Consider the following 16221-nt stretch of genomic DNA (forward strand, 5'->3'; position numbering starts at 1 on the left):
AGATGAGTCACGTGAGCGGGAACAGCTCTAGTGTTGTGGCTCCGCCCCTCACACACACTTTGACCTCATGTGACCCCGTGACCTCCGACCCCTCGACCTCCACCGGCCCCCCGACCCTCAACAACAACACCAAGTCCAGCGGTGACATCACTTCCTCCTCCACCAGCACAGGTGGAGTCCCGAATGTTTGTCATAAATGATTCAATGTGCATCTGTCGCTGCTGTTACACGGATGTCACGTGTGAAATGACCGGCTTAGTTAACCCTTTCAAACCTGCAGTGACATCACTTTTTGTGTTGCTTTCAGAGGCCTTTAATGAGTATTTAACCCTTTGAACTCTCTGCACATTGGTTTGATTTCTTTCAAAAACATGAGAAAAGACAACGAGCAAAATGATCCACAAAATGCGAGAAATTAGCAGATTTAGAATATTTTTTTAACAGCTAGGGAAAAACTGTAGTCATAATTAGCATAATTACATATTTAAAAATATGCCACAGAATTTTGTAATGATGTTACCGAAGTTTTCTAACTTTTATTTAAATTTTTTAGGCACTTTTATATTTTTTTAGGTACTTTTTCCAAACCTTGTTTTTTTTTTAGTTTTAATTATTTTCCTTTTCTTTTAAAAAAACAAATACTAAATATTTCACTAATTTCTATCTGATTTTGAGATCATTTCTCCTTGCATTTATCAGTGCCTTCTGCCCATGCTTTTGAAAGAAATCAAACCAATTTGCTCAAGTTTTAATGGATAATTAATAATTCCAATATAATAAGGCTTTTAGTGGAGTTTTTTTTAATAATTTCTTTGCCAAGTTTTGTTTTTTGGATGTTATATTTCTCTTTCTTTTTCTTTTTCTGAATTTTCAGGTAATTTTGTTGTACTTTGATATTATGTGATATATTATGATATAAAATGTGATGATGTTGACACACTTCAGTTTTCATTTCTGGCTGGTTAACGTCTACGTTTTCTGTTTTTCTCTCTGTGTGTTTTTGTGTGTGTGTGTGTGTGTGTGTGTGTGTGTGTGTGTGTGTGTGTGTGTGTGTGTGTGTGTGTGTGTGTGTGTGTGTGTGTGTGTGTGTGTGTGTGTGTGTGCAGGCGTAGATGCTGGCGTCCGTACAGTGGAGATCACACGGGTAAATATGAGAGTACACAGAGCAGAGTGAACAAACAGAATATGCTGTTTATAGTCAGAGTAGTCAGTGTAAAGATTTGGGGGTTTGGGAAGTTTTTCAGAGTTCAGAGATGGAAAAAGACGCGTGTGTCGGCTGCTGCGGTTTTTAGTCACAAACTCTTATATTCTAGAAATATTCATGGGACGTAATAAAACAGGAAGTGCAGGTGTTAAACTGACCTCTGTCACCTGTTAGATTCTGTAACATTTCAGACGTATCGCCGCTGCAAATGTAACATATGTCAATTTGAACGTCCCATTCTTAGGAGCACAATAACTCAAGAAAACCTCCAGGGAATTTATTATTATGGCACAAACGTCCAATTGGACTGAACAATCAACTAATTACAATTTGGTGGTCAAAGGTCACTGTGACTTTGCATCCATCTCATTCTCTTGAAAATAATATCTCAAGAATACTTTGGGTTTGTTTTTGTTTTTTTCAAATTTGGCACGAACATCCACTTGGACTCTACGATGTACTGTTTTGAATTTGGTGGTCAAAGATCAAAGTTCAGCTTCACCATGACCTTGCATTTGCTGTCGTGCTTGTAAACACAATATCTCAAGAACGCCTCGAGAAAATTTCTTCAAATTTGGCACAAACGTTCACTTGGACTCAACAATCACCTTATTAGAATTTGGTGGTCATAGGTCAAAGGTTACTGTGACTTTGCATCCATCTCACTGTCATGAATGCAATATCTCAAGAACTCCTTGAGGGATTTAAAAAAAAAAAAAAAGAAATTGGCACAAACATCTGCTTGGACAACGATGTGGTACAAGACGTGAGGGGTTAAAGTACGATGAAAACAGAAGACGAAGCTGAACTCATGGGGGGATGAATTCATAAATGAGTCCCCCTTTTGTCTCTGAGGAGAGTCTTTCCTGTAACGTGTCCGTGTCCTCCCTCTGTCCCCCCTCAGGGTGTGGGGGACTCCCTCGGGGTGAGCATAGCGGGGGGGAAGGGCAGCCCGCTGGGTGACATCCCCATCTTCATCGCCATGATTCAGGCCAACGGAGTCGCCGCCAAGACGCATCGACTGAAGGTAGAGCTGCCGACGACACGCATGCAGATATTTTGAACACGTGTATTTTCCTCTCGTTCACACGCACAACACAGCTCTGTAATGTGTGTGTGTGTGTGTGTGTGTGTGTGTGTGTGTGTGTTTCAGGTGGGCGACAGGATTGTCAGTATTAACAGACAGTCCGTGGACGGTCTGTCACACAGCGAGGTCGTCACCATGCTGAAGAACAGCTACGGAAACATCAGCCTGCAGGTAACACTGTGGTGTGTGTGTGTGTGTGTGTGTGTGTGTGTGTGTGTGTGTGTGTGTGTGTGTGTGTGTGTGTGTGTGTGTGTGTGTCAGCCTGCAGCAGAGACTGATAACAGACTGAGTTTAGATTTGACTGTTTGCCCAACGACTGATACAGCTCAGTCTGTCTGTTTGTGTCTCTGTGTGTTTCTCTGTCCATCTGTCTGTCTGTCTCTCTGTCTGTCTCTGTCTCTCTCTCTGTCTCTCTGTCTGTCTGTCTGTCTGCCTGTTATATTGTCAGGTGGCTCCCTGCTTTAGTTTTCTTACTTCTGTTTAAAAGTTTAGGGAATAAAGTCATGGCGTTTTTCCTCAGTGTTATTATATTATTATCATTATTCAGAGTAAAGAGAGTGTGTGTGTGTGTGTGTGTGTGTGTGTGTGTGTGTGTGTGTGTGTGTGTGTGTGTATCAGGTTGTGGCGGACACCAACATCAGCGCCATCGCCACTCAGGTGGAGAGTTTGTCCAGCAGCTCAAATCTGTCAGCGAACACCGACACACACACACAGCCGATTCAGAGTGAGTACACACACACACACACACACACACACACACACACACACACACACACACACACACACACGGGTATGTATGATAACAGGTGTGTGTGGCCCTTCCTCCTCGTCCTCAGGGGCCCGCGGCCCTGTAGCATCAGCCTGGAGAAAGGTTCTGAGGGACTCGGTTTCAGCATCGTGGGCGGTTTCGGGAGTCCACATGGAGACCTGCCGATCTATGTCAAGACCGTCTTCAGCAAGGTCAGATCCCGGCTAGCAGTTTCCACCTGATTCCAGTCTTTATGCTAAGCTAAGCTAATCAGGTCTGAACCTAACAGACGAGACTGAGAGTTTCTCCTCCTCACTTTAACCCCTTAGAGACAGTTTGTCTCACTTTAGTCTCTTTTCTTCTTCCTGTTGTGATAACTGTGTGTGTGTTGATGCATGTGTCCTAAATGTAGTCCAGATTGTGTATTTGAGTGTAATCAGTGAATTTGCAGCTCAGCTCCTACAATAAGTCTAAAATACACTGTGGAAACTAAATAGTTAACTTCAGACTGTTCAGGTCCAAAAATGCTCCACTGAAACCCCATTCAAACTGACATTTTTGATCCCACAGCCATCAGAGCAGAAAAACAGGACTTGTATTATTTCTGGGTGTCATTCTGGGCTTTTGACTCTGAATTTGTCATTTTGACTATTTTCCACCTGATGAGGTCATTTTGACCATATTTGGCATATGGAGGAAATACATGCTATTTCCACTAGGTGACCTGTCACAGTCATCTTGACAAAAACCTGGCGTGTAAAGGATCAAATCAGTGTTATTAAATATTTGTTATTAATGTTTCGGACTGATGCTGGTTAGAAAAACAAACTCAATGAAAGCAGAAAATCATATTAATGTATAATATCTTTTAAAGCTTGAGTTTGAAAGTGCATTTTGTGTGCAGAGCGATATGAGTGTGTGTGATATTAAAGCGGGCTTTAAGGGTTAATTCTAGTTGTGTTAATAACTTTTGTTACTCGTGAATGTTGATATTTGACCGAACAGGTTTTTGACTCAGGTGTTGGTGTGTGTTTCAGGGTGCGGCGGCGGTGGACGGCCGTCTGAAGCGAGGCGACCAGATCCTGTCTGTGAATGGAGAGAGTCTGCAGGGAGCGACGCATGAGCAGGCGGTCGCCATCCTGAAGAAACAGAGAGGAACCGTCACACTGGACATCCTGTCATAACACACACACACACACACACACACACACACACACAAACACACACACACACACACACACACACACACAGGTATGAACACAGACGCTCCTGTGATTTCACACAACTTTGACTCTTGGACTACGAATCATCATGAACTTCCCAACATGCAAAAAAAAAAAAAGAAACCACATCAGACGGTACACACACACACACACACACACACACACACACACACACACACACACACACACACAGAAAACCAGTAAATCTCTGCAGCATGGCCACTTCAGCAGCTGTAACAGAGTTTCTCAACCTGTGGTTCGGGGCCGCAGACGATCTTTGCTGCTCGGTTTGTTCTGATTTCTCAGAAACTTCTGGACGTGAAGAGTTCTGCAGGAATGAGAACTAAAACCTGAAAACCCGAGCATTTCAGCTCCTTTGGTTCCCTCATTGTGAAGTTTGGCTGGATGTTTTTTTGTCGGATGTTGTTGGTTGGATGAGTGAAATAAGGTCCGTGATTAACACAAACTGAAGAGACTTTCACGTTTTGCTCTGCAACATAAAATCTGTCAGCAGATATCTCGCCGTGAAGCTTTTATGTGTCTGAGGCCACTTCAGACGAGAACGGCCCGACTAAAAACGGAAAAAAGTTTTCAAAACACCGTCGTTGTGTGAACGAAGGCCAAACCGCAACAGAAGTTTAACATGCAAGAACTGTTGGCGTGTAAACGGTCCCTCGTTCATGTGACCGTGGTGTAGTTTGTTTTCACTTCTGCTGATCGTATTTAGGCTTCAGAAATCCTAAAAGTGGAGTTCATTATTTATTATTTATGTCAAAATGTGCAAAATCTGCCCAAAAGTTAACACGTTTCATGTTTCTGCTGATGTGGCAGAAATAATTTCTCTTCAGGAGCCAGAAAAGGTTGAGAAGCTCTGTTACTAAATCAACTACTGATTCAGAAAATCATGGAAAAACAAGAAAAGATCAATATGGAGTCAGTGACGTATAAATGCAGCCTGCACTATTTCACAGAGGAAACGAGGAGGTTTGTTTCCGTGTTTGTAATCAGGAGGAACAAAAGGGAAGCGATGATGCTGAAGAGAGGAGTTCTCCGGAAACTGCTGCTCACGTTGACGTAGAAATCTCTGTTAAAACCAAACACACCCGATCCTTTCAAACCTCAACGTCCGCTTTACCCTCCGTCAGATCAGCAGCTCCTCACCACAAGTTCTTCTTTATTTTATTAATTTTTAAATACTTTTTTTGCATTTGCAAACATGGAAATTTGTTTTCAGATTTAATATGGTCGTGGGCAAACAAGTCATAAATTTCTTTGTAATATAAAAATGTAAAATTAGAAAAAGAGAGGAAATCCGCTCATAGGGTGATTGTGCAGTGGATCATTGCAAGGTCATTGCTTCTAGTTTTTAATTTTCCCCGTGTTTACCAGTGTTTATTTTAAGATAAAAAATCAAATATCTTATTTTGAACATTAAAAAATAGAAAAAAATTAGAACCATTAGTAACACAAATCTGGGAGAAAAATACCAGTTTGGCAGGCGTGTTTTCTTTTAAAATCAGGACTAAAATAAATCCAAAAATATTGACGTTTAAAGTTGTATGCCCCTTCCCTAAAGCAAAAAAAAACCCCATTAAGTACTTAAAAATAATTTGACATGCCTTCCCCTTTTTGCATCGCCCGCTCCTCTCTCAAAAACAGATCAGAAAACTCTTTAATAATGAAATAATAAATAAAGAATATTAAAAATCAAATAAATTCTAGTTAAAACCTGTAGAAATGGAAAAGAATGAGCCTTAATTAAACCTTCCTTGTATAACAAACAACACTAAAATATTTCGTCACAATAAAGACACATTTTATTTTCTTTGCTATTTACTACAAACACAAATATTTTTTATCATCACGTTTCTGTTAAATCTGAGAATTCAGCCTAAAATAAGTTTCCTCACTATCTGATAAAAACATTGGTAAACATTTAATTCCTCACATTTTTCTTGCAGTAATAAGTCACATATTGACACAGAAAAAATAAAACATTATCGAAATGTTAATCGTGTCTCCATGGAGATGACTCTCAGGACTTGGTGGGCTTGGAGACCCCCTGTCGCCCCTGGCAACAGATACAGCGTCTTCCACATGATTGTTACCATGGAGAGAAAAATTATTTTTAAAATAAATGTGTCTCTGTGGAGATTTAGGATAATTTAAAGCTTTCTAGAAGCAGGTTTGAATAAAAGCAACAGACTGACGTTGAGTGAAGCTGCAGGATGTTTTTTTTAGCTTAGCTTAGCACAACGACTGGGAGCAGAGGGAAACTGTTAGCATAGCTCCTGCAGGAGGAACACATCCACCATATATCCACCTCTTACAGGCCTCAGATTCATCTGAGTTTTATTAATTCACAACTTTTGGTGCTTAGAAATGCAGAGAATATAGGTGCACTCAGATATCAAGAGCTTTGCCAGTTTCTGATGCTTGCATTAAAAATAACTAAAAGTTTTTTAGTCCGATCTGAGGCATGCTCATTAGTTTTAGTCCAAATCTACAAAAGGCCAAGCTCAGTTTGTCAATATGAGGAACATTTTGGGGACATGCTTCAACAGCTTCTTTAAAATCTCCACTGAGTTAGGTGATGCTGGGACAAACCGTCAGTGATTTATGGCCAAATTTTGCAAAATACTGGTGCACTTGTTTGGGTCTGGTGGCGCCCCCTATATTGAGTGTTTTCAGAATAATTTTATACGCATGATTCAACAATATTATTTAACATATCCTGCAAGTTTTGTAACAATTGGACAAACAATTTCTAAAAAATAAATAAAAATGGAAAGCAGCTCCTGCCTTCGTTTAGACGGAGAACTGGAGGATTCACGAACACGTCAGTCTGCTGCTTCTGATCTTCAGTCTGAATGAAGTTGGTTTTGTGTTTGCAGAGTTTAGCTGCCGTCTCGGCTGATAACGCAGTACTCTGTCCAGATATTTCGATGTATAATGAAGTATTTAGCAGCAGCTGTAGGCGTCAGAACGGAGAAGAGATCCTTAAACATATCAATCAAATGCAAAATACTTTTTGTTCTTTTTTGTCATAATTACTGTCTTAATTTTGTTTTATTTGTAGATGAACTGTAATTTATTTTTTGATTTTTTTGCTGGAAATTAACACTGTACGTTTTTGTTGTTGTTTGGAGGTGATTTGTGCCGGCGTCTGAACCCTCAACGTAAAAAACCTGCAGCTTTGGTTTGCCTTCACACAGGACTCGCTCAGAGTCGCTGCCAAAAACCGGCTGAGGTTGCACTTTATTTTACATGTTTGATCATTTTCTCAAAGGTTTCCTGGACAGAAATGTGTCATTTGGTACTATTTATAGAGAAATTAGAGAGATCTTTTTGTCAGAGCACAATAAATGAATAAAGAGTAGAATGAGCGAAAATAAAACGATGAGGAGTTAGAGATGCAAAGTCCTGTTCATTTTTCTGTCCACGCTGTTACGTGTGTTTGGTTGTTGTTTGAGATGATTAATTACTTTGAGAAAGTTCTTTTTTTTAGATCTGTTGTTATTTTTTTTTTGTTTGTTTTGGGTTTTTTTTTTTTTATCTAAATTAGTGAAACCGTCTCCGCTCAAAGACTGCTGAGCTCCTGTTTGGACGAACAGACGACTGAAGAAACCTGAGGAACGTGATGATTTTGAGATGCATCTCTTTTTTTGAAGTTTCTCATTATTTTAAGATTATTCCTCATTATTCAAGATTTGTAAAGTCATTATTTTGAGAGTTTGTGATTGTTTTGAGATCTGTTATTTTGAAAAGTTTGTCATTATTTCAAGATATGAAGTCATCGTTTGACGTAAGTATGCCGTTATTTTGGGGGGAAACTTAATCATAAATTTAAGATTCGTTATTGTTTCGACAACTTTGTCATTATATTTAGATATGTGGTCATTAGTCGAGATCAGTTAGTCATTACTTTGAGAACGTTTCTGGTAATTTTGAGATTCGTGTTTGTTGTTTGTTTGTTTGTTTGTTTAATCTAAATTTGTTTCCATGTGAAACGTCTCCATGATGTGAGAGCAGCTCCTGTGTGGACGAACAGACGGCTGAAGAAAGCCGATGATTCTCAGGTAAGTTCTGCGGCGACTCCTCTGATTCTTTCTCTGGATTTAAGGACGTTTATCACAATTAAGCAGAAGTGAACGATCTCAATGTTTCACGTCAATGTTCACGTTTCACAGAGTTACGGCTCAGTTTTTGACTCTAATTCGCCTCCTGCAGCATCTCCGGCTGCTGAAGGTCCATGTCTATTACGGACCATAATATCCCGGCCTGTCACCATGGTTACAGTGACCTGAATTATTGAGTATTTTATTCCGCAGCTCTTCCTGTGACACTGAGGCTCGTCTCCACTGATGTGATGAAAGAAAGAAGATCCTGTAAGTAACTGTGAGAAACTTTCTCAAAATTCGAACTTAGTTTCACAAAATAACAACTTTCACAAAATAATTAAAATATCCAAATTCAAACTTTGTACCGCAAAATGATAACTTCAGAGTTTGTGGTTATTGTGAGAAAAGTCATTACTCAAGATGATTAAGTCATTATTTTAAGATAAGTAGTCGTCATTCTACATAGCTACATGCTATATAGCAGTGTGTCCTGCACAGGTGTGAGAGGTGTCCGTCTGTGAGAAACCTGTCTATGTGAAACCTGTCTGTGTGAAACCTGTCTGTGTGTGAAAGAGTCTGTGTGAAAGCCTGTGTGAAAGCTGTCTGTGTGAAACCTGTCTGTGTGAAAGAGTCTGTGTGAAAGCCTGTGTGAAAGCCGTCTGTGTGAAAGTGTCTGTGTGAAACCTGTCTGTGTGAAACCTGTCTGTGTGAAACCTGTCTGTTTGAAAGCCGTCTGTGTGAAAGCCATCTGTGTGAAATCTGTCTGTGTGAAAGCCGTCTTTGTGAAAGCTGTCTGTGTGAAACCTGTCTGTGTGAAACATGTCTGTGTGAAACCTGTCTTTGCGAAACCTGTCTGTGTGAAAGCTGTCTGTGTGAAAGCTGTCTGTGTGAAAGTGTCTGTGTGAAAGCTGTCTGTGTGAAAGCTGTCTGTGTGAAAGTGTCTGTGTGAAAGCCGTCTGTGTGAAAGCCATCTGTGTGAAACCTGTCTGTGTGAAATCTGTCTGTGTGAAAGCCGTCTGTGTGAAAGCCGTCTGTGAGAAACCTGTCTGTGTGAAAGAGTCTGTGTGAAAGTCTGTGTGAAAGCCGTCTGTATGAAAGTGTCTGTGTGAAACCTGTCTGTGTGAAACCTGTCTGTTTGAAAGCCGTCTGTGTGAAAGCCGTCTGTGTGAAATCTGTCTGTGTGAAAGCCGTCTGTGTGAAAGCTGTCTGTGTGAAACCTGTCTGTGTGAAACATGTCTGTGTGAAAGCTGTCTTTGCGAAACCTGTCTGTGAAAAGCTGTCTGTGTGAAAGTGTCTGTGTGAAAGCTGTCTGTGTGAAAGCTGTCTGTCTGTGAAAGTGTCTGTGTGAAAGCCGTCTGTGTGAAAGCCATCTGTGTGAAACCTGTCTGTGTGAAAGGTGTCTGTGTGAAAGCTGTCTGTGTGAAACCTCTGTGTGAAAGCCTCTGTGTGAAAGCCGTCTGTGTGAAAGCCGTCTGTGTGAAATCTGTCTGTGTGAAAGCCGTCTGTGTGAAAGTGTCTGTGTGAAACCTGTCTGTTTGAAAGTGTCTGTGTGAAAGTGTATGTGTGAAAGCCATCTGTGTGAAACCTGTCTGTGTGAAATCTGTCTGTGTGAAAGCTGTCTGTGTGAAAGTGTCTGCGTGAAACCTGTCTGTGTGAAAAGTGTCTGTGTGAAACCTGTCTGTGTGAAACCTCTGTGTGAAAGTGTCTGTGTGAAACCTGTCTGTGTGAAAGTGTCTGTGTGAAACCTGTCTGTGTGAAAGTGTCTGTGTGACAGATTTCACACAGACAGGTTTCACACAGACAGGTTTCAGGTTTTCAGGTGTGAAAGCTGTCTGTGTGAAATCTGTCTGTGTGAAATCTGTCTGTGTGAAAGCTGTGAAAGCTGTCTGTGTGAAAGCTGTCTGTGTGAAAGCTGTCTGTGTGAAAGCTGTCTGTGTGAAAGTGTCTGTGTGAAAGCTGTCTGTGTGAAAGCTGTCTGTGTGAAAGCTGTCTGTGTGAAAGCTGTCTGTGTGCCGTCTGTGTGAAAAGCCATCTGTGTGAAACCTGTCTGTCTGTGTGAAAGCCGTCTGTCTGTGTGAAAGCTGTCTGTGTGAAAGGTGTCTGTGTGAAAGCCGTCTGTGTGAAACCTCTGTGTGAAAGCCGTCTGTGTGAAATCTGTCTGTGTGAAAGCCGTCTGTGTGAAAGTGTCTGTGTGAAACCTGTCTGTTTGAAAGTGTCTGTGTGAAAGTGTATGTATGAAAGCCATCTGTGTGAAACCTGTCTGTGTGAAATCTGTCTGTGTGAAAGCTGTCTGTGTGAAAGTGTCTGCGTGAAACCTGTCTGTGTGAAAAGTGTCTGTGTGAAACCTGTCTGTGTGAAACCTCTGTGTGAAAGTGTCTGTGTGAAACCTGTCTGTGTGAAAGTGTCTGTGTGAAACCTGTCTGTGTGAAAGTGTCTGTGTGACAGATTTCACACAGACAGGTTTCACACAGACAGGTTTCAGGTTTTCAGGTGTGAAAGCTGTCTGTGTGAAATCTGTCTGTGTGAAATCTGTCTGTGTGAAAGCTGTCTGTGTGAAATCTGTCTGTGTGAAAGCTGTCTGTGTGAAATCTGTCTGTGTGAAAGTGTTTGTGTGAAACCTGTCTGTGTGAAACCTGTCTGTGTGAAAGCTGTCTGTGTGAAAGCTGTCTGTGTGAAAGTGTCTGTGTGAAACCTGTCTGTGTGAAAGCCGTCTGTGTGAAAGCTGCTGACATCACAGAGTGCGTTGTGTGAATTGAGTCTTTAATCATTGATCGCAGGTTGTTGTTTGACTGATGACTAACGAGAGTCGACGCAGCAGTTTGTGAGAAAAGGTAACTCATTAATCAGCGCAGGATCACGGGACGGACGGACGGTGCTCTGCTGTGTTTACAGCTGCAGAGCTCCACCGAAAACACGCAGACAGCTGAGATATTCATCTGCTGTGCAGCTAGTTTTCAGCACGGACCCATTTTCCATGTTTTTGTATCTATGTGACGAGCAAAAGTTTTCAGAAACTGGTCTGAGAGGCTGCAGCAGCGACACACTCGGTGTTGTTCTAAGAGTCTGACGACATTATTGGATTCAATTTTATTTTATTCATAAAGCTCATTATCACAAGCCACAATCTGTCAAAACATGAAATGATGAACAGTGAGGAACAGAAGGAGAAATTACCACAAAAATTAGCAAGAAATTGGTACAAAGTAAAAGAAATACCTGAAAATTAGCTTTTTAAAATAATTGTCTGTTGTTATTATTCACTATAACTCAGTTCAGTTCCATTTTATTTATAAAGTCCATTATCATAATTATCATAAGCGGCTTTACAGCAGACGACATCTTTCCGTCCTTTCAGCCTCACAGCAAGAAAACTGAAAAAAAAAACCTAAAAAAAATAGATAATGAGGAAAAGATGTTTTTCTTTCAAAATTATGGGAAGTTGTCATAAGAAGATTACCGAAAAGAAAAATAGCAAGAAATTGATAAAAAGTAGAAAATTACCCAAAAGTTATTTTTTTATAAAAGAAAGAAAGTTTTTTTTAAAAAAAGGAAATTACCTGGAATAAGTGCTTGAAAAATTAAAAATGTTCTTATATAATTTTAAATCTGTAATTATGATAAATATACATCTCAGTTTTCCTTCAATTTTTTCACGAGACATTTTTCTCTATTTTTTTTTCCAAAAATAATTTTCTAAATGTTCTTATTTTGTGCAGTTTGTGAAACATGTCTTATCGAGCTGCTAACTGCCTTTATTTCATGTTTTTGAAAGAAATCTCACAGATTTAAGGGCTGCTAGTTTTTTTTTGCTTATTTTGTCGTTTAACTGCTCGATGCCGTCTTCCCGTATTAAAAAAAAAATAATAATAAAATCTAAAAAGCAGCTGGTCAGAGACAAAAGACCAACACAGAACCGGCCCTTTAAATCTTCACGTACAGTAAAAAAGATTAATAATCAGAATAATAATGTCACTGTTTCTGCTAAATGATTTGCATAAAGACTGAAAACAAAAGAAGAAGATACATGATGTCTCCACCCACCGAGGACAACAGGGACAGTAAAACAAAGACGCATCCGTAAATTTTTTTCATGAAAGTAAGTGTGTGTTTTATGTCTCCGTCCAGAGTCGGGAGACGACCCTCAGCCAGCAGGATCAGTGCAGGACGGTCACATGGCGGTGACTTTGTCTTCTGTGCCGTCCATCACCAGGTTGTCGTAAGCGTTTGTGTCCTCTTTGCTCCTGAAACACAAACTTTGTCTTCAAAACTCAAATCACAGTCAGTGTTGGGAAAAAAATGAAATAAAAATACATATATATATATATATAATAATAATACACACATTTATATATATATATATATATATATATATATATCTTATCTTATCTATGTATTTTTTGTAGTTTTTACCTGACCATGTCCAGAGTCGTCTCGTAGGTGTTTTCGTTGGTCATTTCTCTCACCGACTCCATGCTGCTCTTCTTCCTGCAAACAGGTAAAAAAAATTTTAATTTTGTCTGTAAATTAGATTTTAGAAACACTAAAGACATGATTTAAAATAGAGAATATAAAATACAAAAAATATAGAAAAGGAAAATACATATATGTGTGTAGATGTTAGGACATTTCTTGGAATTATTGTGTTTCTAAGATTTCAGGACATTTCTCAGATTTCAGGATGTTAGGGTCTGAGCTAGGACCTCTGTCAGGTGGTTCTCCGGTTTTCGAAATGAGGGACAGACAGGAGGACAAATAACTGTAAGAATATGGTTGTAGTTTTTACCTGACCGTGTCCAGAGTCGTCTCGTAGGTGTTTTCGTTGGTCATGACGAGCTCATCTTCTCTCACCGACTCCACGCTGCTCTTCCTGCAAACAGGTAAAAAAATATTTAATTTGTCTTTAAATTATTAGAAAATAAAGAATTTATGAGCAATGCTAAGATTTTAGAAGCACCTCAAAAACAACATTTACACCAAAAACAAAATCTATGAAGTAAAATATCCATAGAGAATAAATAATACAAAAAAATAAAGAAAAGGAAAATATAGATATAAAGAATATGACCTGAATTTAATATAAATTTAAAGCTAAATTAAAAAACGTGACGAGGGCGCTGAGCAAATTAACAAGAAATGGCCACAAAAACAGCAAGAAATCAGTGAAAAGTTACCAGAAAATTACCTGAAAATAAAAGTAAAAAAAAAAAAAAAACAAATCAAATACATGAAAATGATTTCAAGAGTGCTAAAAATGTTCTATTTCTTCTTTTCTGAAAATATCAAAATCCATGTGTATATTTTCTGTATTTTGTATTTATAGTAAACGTAGATATTAAAGCTGTCCTCTGACAGACGGACCTGCGGGACTCGTCACACCACGATTTCTTCACCAGGAGGGCGACGAAGGTGAGGAAGAGGAAGGCGACGACGGCGATGATGCCGGTGAGCCACTGAGGCAGCAGACGCTCCGGCTGAGTCTGAGCTGCAACACAAACACACACACACACACACACACGGTCAGAGGTCAGAGGTCAGAGGTCGTCCAGAGTCGGTTTGAACCTCTGCGCCGTTTTTTCAAATGTTTGTTTTCCATAAAAACTATTTTTCAGATTTCAAAATAAAGCAGCGAATGCTTCACATGCTATGAAGTAAAAATTACAGTGAAGTGAAAAGTCTCAGATTCCGTCTGAAACGTAGCGAAATATTAGTATCATGAAACAAACACTCAGATCACACAGATTATACAGGTGTACCGGTGTGACAGCGGGTCAGCCGCATTGTTCCGGCTCGTACCTGCCTGGGCCGTCACCGCGCGCCGACGCTCAGCAACAAACAGGAAATCAGCGCACAGAGTTTCCTCATGGCTGCTGCTCCGCTCTGACAGAAAAAAGACAAAACGTGGAGAAAAAGTGAAGCTTCAGACGTCGAGTTAAAACCTGAAACTGTCAGCAGAGTCTCCGGTTAATGTTTAACCCCGAGTCACAGTACAGGCTGTGACTCACAGGAAAAGCTTTTATCTCTGTGTTTACAGCCTCACACACACACACACACACACACACACACACTTTAAATCAACACACGAAGGTTTCTTTACTTTGTTTTGAGGAGTCGACTCAGATCCGTTTCTGCCAGTTTCACTCAGTAAGAACGAGAATTTTTTTTAAGTTTGCGTTTGATGATTCAGTAAAATACGTCTGATCTGTGTCCTCTGACTGACCAAACACCAGACTGCAGAGGGAGGAGCTCTGAGGTTATTAAAGTGTTATTTTATTCATTGCAGCATTTAAGCTTTTGAAGCAATAACAAGATATTGTTAAAGATTTTCCCCTGAATCGTGTCTGCAGGATGAAACAGCTCCACCAAAAAAGTAGGACATCTTTATGTTGCCTGAGAGACAATATTCAGGGGAAAATCTTTAACAATATCTTGTTATTGCTTCAAAAGCTTAAATGCTGCAATAAATAAAATAACACTTTAATAACCTCAGAGCTCCTCCCTCTGCAGTCTGGTGTTTGGTCAGTCAGAGGACACAGATCAGACGTATTTTACTGAATCATCAAACGCAAACTTAAAAAAAATTTAAAAATTAGGAGACATTTTAAAGAAATAATTCACTGAAAATCCGTCACACGCCTGCTGAGGTCTGAAGGAGCGCCGGTCTGCAGCAGAGTCAGAGAGTATTTTTGGCATAATGTGGCAAGATGACATCAGTGTTGTTACACCTTCAGCTGCTGCAGTTTCATTCGATAAGCAGAAAAAAGTATTCTGGTAAAAATATGAGGATTACAGAAACCTAAAAATGCTTTTTTTTTTAAGTCATAAAAATATGAAACAGGACGTTTACTGCGTATAAGGCGATGTTCAGACGAGAACGGCCCGACTAAAAACACAGTCTTTCCTTTGTGTTTTTAAAAAGATCCACGTTCACATGATAACATTGTGAGAGCGATCCTCGTGCACACGCATCTGCAAAAATATCTGAAAACGCTGCAGTCTGCACGCCGGGCCAGTAGGTGGCGGTGTAACTTTGAAATGAAACACCACAGAAGAAGACCACGCGAAGACGATGGCAAAGACACGAGAACAAAGCCCCCAAGACGTGCGCCAGGCTCTGATGCAGATTTACGCAGTGACCAGAAGTCGAATTACATCGTCAGAGTCGCACACGTGATGCACACGGGACCAGAAAGACTTCTCCCGTTGACTTCCATCAGGAAAGAGACGTCCGTTTTTTGTGAGAGTCAGGATGACTCAATTCACGATCTAACTTTAATCAGTTCAGTTCGTTAACATTTGAAAAGTCTAAAGGAGCGTCAGGTTTTTGTATTTTATACCCCCATCAAGCTAGCAAAGCGCCAAACCAAGTCAGTCGCTCCGCCGGCGGAAGTTTCCGGCTCGGCGCAGTCGGCTGCACTCTGCCGCCCTCAGTCTCTAGTGCGAAAGCCTCATGGGCGTGTAGATCTGGGTATTTTATACTCGCAAAAAGAGCTTTTTTCAGCTTCATGCACCAATGAGCAGCTCTCGTAGGAATGAACGGGGCCCCGCCTCCAACGCTGTATCCAGACTTCCATTAATACATTTACGGGATCTGCACATCATGTTTTCAAAAGATTACACTCTGTTGTCGAGTAAACGAAAGACCGAACCACAACAAAAGTTTCATGCAGGAACTGTCACCGTGGAAACGGGCCCTGAGTCCCGATAGAGCTGAATTTATTTATTTTCTAGCTGTGAAAACTGATTTTTCCTGGTTGTGTTTTGAAACCCCCTGCTGCAGAGCGCTGTGGAGGTCCTGGGGCCCCCCGTGTGTCCCCTCTGTGGGCCCCCGCTGTGGGCCC

The 16221-nt window shown here is 40.4% G+C and overlaps 2 protein-coding genes across 2 annotated transcripts in view; one reads left to right on the forward strand and one right to left on the reverse strand.

Annotated features, from left to right (window-relative positions):
• patj (PATJ crumbs cell polarity complex component) overlaps positions 1-4596 on the forward strand; it is a 73578-nt gene extending 68982 nt beyond the window's left edge. The window contains exons 28-34 of the mRNA XM_042484121.1: positions 3-171; positions 1107-1144; positions 2109-2231; positions 2358-2462; positions 2910-3019; positions 3128-3251; positions 4077-4596. Of these exons, the coding sequence (XP_042340055.1) occupies positions 3-171; positions 1107-1144; positions 2109-2231; positions 2358-2462; positions 2910-3019; positions 3128-3251; positions 4077-4223 (816 nt within the window). The 3' untranslated portion in view covers positions 4224-4596. The remainder of the gene's footprint in view (positions 1-2; positions 172-1106; positions 1145-2108; positions 2232-2357; positions 2463-2909; positions 3020-3127; positions 3252-4076) is intronic.
• A 7926-nt stretch (positions 4597-12522) lies between these two features.
• On the reverse strand, positions 12523-14336 carry LOC121941077 (small integral membrane protein 24-like). Its single transcript, XM_042483797.1, is given in 6 exon segments — positions 12523-12624; positions 12794-12868; positions 13167-13250; positions 13742-13865; positions 14177-14195; positions 14198-14336. Coding segments are annotated over 6 exon segments (423 nt in total). The 5' UTR covers positions 14246-14336; the 3' UTR covers positions 12523-12551.
• Positions 14337-16221: the final 1885 nt, after the last annotated feature.

Source organism: Plectropomus leopardus, chromosome 3 (assembly GCF_008729295.1).
Source record: "Plectropomus leopardus isolate mb chromosome 3, YSFRI_Pleo_2.0, whole genome shotgun sequence".
Lineage (NCBI taxonomy): Eukaryota > Metazoa > Chordata > Actinopteri > Perciformes > Serranidae > Plectropomus > Plectropomus leopardus.